Consider the following 6,666-nt stretch of genomic DNA (forward strand, 5'->3'; position numbering starts at 1 on the left):
TGTTACCATTTTTTAACAACAATATTTAAGTTACAGAAAATTTTAGGGAACAGATCTCTCCCCTTCGAAAATCCTTGATGATCTTATTGCGCTCTTTTAGCGCCATCTTTGTCACTGTGAAAACAAAATGAATTAATTATCGCACGCTACTGAAGTTTAGTTTTAAGTGGCAAAATATCACAGAAAACGTTAGTTTTTATTATAGGGCTCCTGTTTTTAATTATAATTCAGTCTGATTTCTCGAACAGATACTCACCGTGTTGCCTGGGGCCCTGGGCGAAACAATACACAAAAGTTGAAAGAAACCCGCAGTATTAATAACCTTTTCAAGGGCTATGAGTCATTTTGACGCCATAAGGGACAAATCTGGTGAATCAATAATAAGCTTCTTGAGGGAAAAGCAGAAAAAATAATGAGGTTTCCGATGTCAACGATATTTTATTTCCTGCGAAGAGAATCTGGTACAATTTAAAAAAAGGTTTCAAAACCTGTGCTATAGCCACCCACATGGGAAACTGTTACAATGAATCAGCTTTTCTCTTTGTTAAAATAATCATTTTTTCGGTTTCTAATTTACATAAAATAATGCGCGTTTTTAATTTCATTTTTTTACTACCCAGATGAATTTTAAAGAACACCAGAGACCTCAGTCCGCGAATTTTTAGAAAAATGAAATTGTTTTACATTCGAGGAAACGTGTCAGTCCTCATGGATACGAGGGAACAAGATCCGTGTAATATTTGATATTCCGTGGTTGTTTGTCGCAACACTGCAATTATTTGCATGGCTGTTTTGATAAGTAAGAACGCTGCAGTGGTCATGCAATAAGGGCTGAGGAAATGAGAAACAAGGCAGCGTTAAAAGCTAATTGGATGGCAGGTGCAATATTTCGCTAAGAAGGCGGTATAGACTGACCATGAAATAACTGAAGTAAAAACCGTTGAACAAGTCCATAAGTAAGAGAAGCAATTATTTTTAAAAAGGTAAATGTCAGTCACAATTTTGTAATCAGCGGCTACGATTTGCCAGCGAGAAACATTTCTTAAATTTATATATATTGCTAAAAAGAAGAATTAAAATACGGATGTGGAGCAGACATTTACTTAAAAAACAAAAAAAGATGAATAAGGAGATGAATCGGAAGTGATCACCTTGATATTTTGATCGCCTTCAGATTTTATCATTAGCCATCTTGATTAGTCTGTGAAAATTGTTACGCGAAGCTTCATCTCTTGCAGTGCATGCGCAATCCCCACACTGATAACGCTTTATTCACTAGCCCGACTTGGCATTTTTTTAAATAAGTGATTTCACGTTAACGGGCCCCGTTATTTTCTTTATTCAATAATCTTTATCGAAAATACGGGCCTCCATTCATCCAATGTTTACTCTTTATTGACACATTGTTGGATGTTAATCTGAGAATGGACAGTTCATGTCATATAAAAGTTATCCAATCTATTGGCGGCACCGGCTATTTTGCATTTCTAAAACTCCCCCGTTATCAAACACACAATAGAGCATAGTATGCGACCTTGTACTGAAGTCAACCTGATCATTTCCAGCTTGTGGTAAATTGAGGCATTTGTTGACGAGTGACGCAAACTGAGCGCAGAAATTTAAAGACACGGAGTAACATTATGATTAAGAGTTTGCAAGGTCACAAGGACACCGTTTTAAATTAGAACTGCGCGAAAAAGTGGGCGCGCAAAAACGACAACGCTATGGATGTGAACACAAGCCACTCTTTTGATAATGCCTCGCATTCGGAGTACCAGATGGACCCCGAGTGGATTGGAATACTAGAAGCGGTCATTTTGTTCAGCATCATGCTACTTGTTATCGTTGGGAACGTTCTTGTCATAGCGGTGGTTTACCGCCAACGCGAGCTGCGTCGCACAGAAACACACATCTTCATAGTGAACTTGAGCATCACCGACATTTCTGTTGCGCTGTTGTGCATGCCATTCTCGATCATAACAGCCGTAACACAAGACTGGATCTTCAGCAACGCACTTTGTCAGCTAAACGGTTTCCTGAATGTGTTTTTCCTTCTGACGTCTATTCTCACTCTCACAGCTATCAGCATTCACAAGTACGTAGGTGTAGTCCAGCCGACGAAGCGAAAAATCTTCACAAGAAACAAAACTATAATTGCAGTACTATGGGTTTGGTTTCAAGCTTTTCTTACCGCCCTTACACCCATTCTCGGGTGGAACATGTATGAGTACATCCCGGGGCGCACTCAGTGTTCTGTGAAAGTTCCTCGCGATAACAAAGTCAGAGAGTTAACAAACTGCCTATTCATCATCGTAAGCGGGTTTGTAATTCCACTTGGGATAATGAATTTCTCTTACTTTAAGATTTTTCAAACCGTCAAGATTCACACCAAGCGAGTCAGAAGCCACTCTTTCGGCGAGGATCAATCTCCTTTTTTAAACGAAAGGCGCATTATTGTCACACTGTTCATCATTTTAGCCGTTTTTCTAACTTGTTGGTCACCGTTTTCTGTGCTCACGATTTACGCAACACTGGCAGGAAGTGAACTGCCCAGGCACTTCTCAGTGGCGGCTTATTGGCTGGGGTTTTTAAATTCTGCAGTGAATCCCGTAATCTACGCCCTTAGAACAAAGGAGTTTCGCCAGGGATATAGACAAATCTTCGAAATCATTTTGCCGTGTTGTTTTCGGCTGGTTGATTCAAGGGATAGCGATTCCATAGCTGTGTTCCGTGGGCGAAGGAGCTTGAAGAGTGGCGTGCAAATGCCATTCAAGCGAGGCACTCAAAGTCATGCGAACGAGAATGGACATTCTGTTAGAAATGGTCCTAGAAATGTATCGAAACGAAAAGATACATTATCGGCCGGGCGAGAGAAAAGCGAGGGCGCTAAGTTTGACGCGACAAGCGAGTTCTCGATTAAACATAAAGAAATTCTATGCAGTGACAATAACGGCAAAGACCGAGGTTATGCCGTTAATGGGGCAGTTACAGTGGATTTAGGGCTAAACAGTGTTGAAACTCACAAAAACGGAACGATTTTTCACGGCGAAAAGAGAACCGATAAAGCACCACTTGGCGAGAAAGAAGAAGGACAAATTGTTCCCAGTAACAGCGAGATCTCGCTAGGATATTTGTCTCCAATCCGAAGAACATTCCTTGCATATTCAAAAGGTGAAAGAGCCTTGCCGAAGAATTTCGAAGACAACCCAAGAGCTCGACGAAAGAGTGCGACATTTGTGAAGTCCCATCATCAAAAACGGGGGAGCAAAAGCAAACTTCATCGATCTAACAGTGACTGTACTTGTGCAAGTCAAGGTTTTGAGATAGAAAGGGGCATCTCGTGCCCGAAAGTTGACATAACAAGACAAACATCTGCCCCATGGACAAGGGAAAATTTATCATAATTGAATAGCATGACTTCCTTAGTAATTCCAGAGAAAACAGAGCCCTCGGACAAACAGAAATGTATCCAACAAACATTATCCCTCTTTTATAATAACTCCTAAAAATCGTACGGCACTATTTAAAGAATTACCTACATTTCAAGTTAAGAGAAATTAAGCCGGCATCGAATGAGGGGTACAGATAGAAAGCACCTCTTGAAAGACTTCCCTTTCTTGGCAGATACTCTTTAGGATTCATTCAAAGCCGCGAAAAAATGTAAATAAAAAGGCCTCTTGGCTTGTTTGGCCGAGAGAAAAAGGTCGATTTATTCACCTTACGGGGCCAGTCTATTGTTACTAGTAAGAGACTTCGCAGTCACCTAAGATGATTTCGAGGGCGAAACACATCTTTGAAGCAGCTCTAAACAGATGCGTAATGCGCGGTTGGAACTCGTTCAGAGGGTTCTCTTATCCTCCGTTATTTGGCCACACAACGGCAAAAAATGCTTTTTTCGCTATAAATTTTGGAAAAGATTTGAAAACGATGTTATCATAAGAATTTCTATGACGTAAAAGTATATCAGCTTTTGATCACTCTTTCGTGGAAATGTAAATAAACAGTCCTTTTTAGATATAATATTCCATTGTAATAAATCTATTTGTGGACGCCTTCGAGTGCGCACTGTGTAAATTGGCTTTTCTCGTGGGAATGTATGTTTTGAGGGTAAACTGAGATGACGTAGGTCGCCCTTAATCAACACACAAATCACGCATTAGACTGCGACAAGTCAGTGATTGACGATGCCTGTCGCATTTTGTATCAACGCACGTACATTGACTAGTTCAAACCTGCTTTTGGAAATCATTAATCAGCTTGAATACTGTTTTAGGACTTAAGTCGAATTTACTACCGTGACTTTCGTTGGCGTGGTCCGTTGTCCCCGTTCATTGATTTGCCCAGCTTAAAACGAGATTCATTTGCTTCACCCTGCAGAACAAGTACTGTGTGCACTGGGAAATTTTGCTCCACCCATAAGTGCACAATGGCAACTGCCGTTCGTCGGTTCTGGCATTTCTTGTTTTCTTGTCAAAACGAAAAGTCGGAAAACAAAAACTGACAAAGATTCGTTAGCCCAATTCAGTGCTTATGTCAAAAACTCTGGTCCGTGCTTCATCGGGGGTTTCAATAGCCGGCGTAGCTGGCGGTTTTTATGGGTGGCTCACCGGAAAGCCGGGCACGAGAGACAAAACAAGTGGCGAAGCCGCGGGGAAATGGGGCCGAGGGAAACGAGGTTCCTCGCGGCGAAGCCGCTCGTTGACGCGGCTTCGCCGCTACTGTCACGCTTCTCTCCCCATTTCACCCGCAGCTACACCACTCGTTTTGGCCCGGCTTTCCCGCCCACCAAAACCGCCAGCTACGCAGGCTAGGGTTTCAAACCCCTCGAAGTAATAAATAAAAGCACTCGGCCTGAGGCCTGGTGTTTTCACTTGTTACATACACACATACACTTTATTTAGACACGGTAAAAACATCAGTTACAAGATAAAAAGTTAAAAATAAAACTGATTTACATGTTTGCCGTGTGGGGAGTTCGAGGAGGACAATTGGCAATCTATCTCATTTCTAAAATTAGTAAAAGATCTAATGGCTCTGACGTTAGATGGAAGGCTGTTCCACAAATGTGCCCCACTGTAGCAGAAACTACGTTTCAAAAAATCGGTACGAGGCTTAGGCAGAGCCAATTTCACGGTGTTTGGAATCTCTGATGAAATACTCGCTCTATTTGTGACATATCACCTCCCATTGCCTGACTCTAAATAAGTGACATCCTCAAACGAACTAAGCCCATCACTCAGCTTGTGCGAGTTCCAGTGTTGACAACAACAACATCAACAAACAAACAAAAACAGAAAGGGTGTAGAGGTACACCCAAGCAAGGTGAGCAGCAACGGCCGATTTACAACCTCCCACAGTTTCGTTGATCAAGGATAATTATTAGGGCGAAGATCGTTTTTAAGCGTTTCTCGTGGTTCTAGGCCTTGACAAAACGCTTGTACACACAATTTAGGCCCGGTCTACAATACACATTAGTAATGTTGAACCAAGAAAATGTTGAACAACAACGTTGCAACGTTTAGTCGGAGTAGTATCTTCGGAAGGTTTTTGTTAAGCGTTCGATTGTGTTCGGCTATTTTCGGAAATCTATTTGTTATCTTCAGGAGTGTTTGACATATTTTCGGGTTATCTTCGCAAGACTTCGAATTGCCTCGAGAAGTCTGCGAGAGTTTCGATAAGCTTTGCATTGCAGACCCGTTTTCGTGCAATAAACAGATGTAAACAAGGAGGGCGACATTTTTTAAAATAAGTAAAACATCTATTTTTAATACTTTGAAAATTTCTTTGATTCATTTTGCACAGCTCATAATGCATACAATTTTGATATTCACTAGCAATAACAAATTATGACATTATATTAAAAACTGGAACTTTCTTATTTTTTTTTACTATCCTAAGGCATTGCTTTTTACCAAGAGCTATCATGCAGTCATTCCTAGAGCCACCAGCATTTCTCCACAAGCTAATTAGAGTGGAAAGTTTCTGATCAGGAGATCATTTCCCGGAGAATTATTCCTTTCTTTAGCTTAGAGAGGACGTGTGGCCTTAATAGAAATACAAACTTGCACGTAGACTTGCTTTGAGTGGCCAAACGGGATTGCAAGTCCACTTGCTCGTGCAGCAAAGTTTACGTTTAGTACGGATTATAAGGTGGTTTAAGTTTTGAATCTGTGGACGAAATCGTAAAGTGTGACCATTCAAATGAAAGCTACTGAGCAGCACTTCCCTGTGGCGCTGTTTATTATGCTGTACAAGGTGATTCTTATTTTGAGTCTGTGGATGAAATCCTAAAGTGTGACCCTTCAAATGAAAGCTACTAAGCAGCACTTTCCTGTGGTGCTGTTTATTATGCTGTACAAGGTGATTCTAATGTTTGGGTCTGAGGGTAACATCCTGAAGCTATTAAGCAGCACTTTCCTGTGGTGCTGTTTATTATGCTGTACAAGGTGATTCTAATGTTTGGGTCTGAGGGTAACATCCTGAAGCTATTAAGCAGCACTTTCCTGTGGTGCTGCTTGCTATGCTGTACAACATGGTTCAGAAAAGTTTTATATAAACTGGATTTTTGAAAAGAATTTGGTTTCTTTTCCTTACAAACCTCATCCATAGTATTTTCAGCCGCGAATGCATTACTCCGTATGCAACAATTTGTTAAGAATCTATACA

The 6,666-nt window shown here is 40.9% G+C and overlaps 2 protein-coding genes and 1 long non-coding RNA gene across 4 annotated transcripts in view; 2 read left to right on the forward strand and 1 right to left on the reverse strand.

Moving 5' to 3' along the window:
- The window catches only part of LOC146483233 (uncharacterized), a 227,575-nt gene that overhangs the window by 21,562 nt on the left and 199,347 nt on the right, over window positions 1-6,666 (reverse strand). The gene's annotated exons all lie outside the window — the stretch shown is intronic.
- Window positions 1,383-4,050, forward strand: LOC146483236 (histamine H2 receptor-like). Its single transcript, XM_085106254.1, has one exon. The coding sequence runs from the start codon at window positions 1,725-1,727 to the stop codon at window positions 3,402-3,404; it is 1,680 nt and encodes a 559-aa protein (XP_084962380.1). The 5' UTR covers window positions 1,383-1,724; the 3' UTR covers window positions 3,405-4,050.
- Window positions 6,297-6,565, forward strand: LOC146483237 (uncharacterized). Its single transcript, XR_014863918.1, has 2 exons — window positions 6,297-6,360; window positions 6,447-6,565. It is a non-coding gene; the product is annotated as an uncharacterized LOC146483237 (long non-coding RNA).

This window comes from Pavona decussata, unplaced genomic scaffold (assembly GCF_977016875.1).
Source record: "Pavona decussata unplaced genomic scaffold, jaPavDecu1.1 SCAFFOLD_40, whole genome shotgun sequence".
Classification (NCBI taxonomy): Eukaryota; Metazoa; Cnidaria; class Anthozoa; order Scleractinia; family Agariciidae; genus Pavona; species Pavona decussata.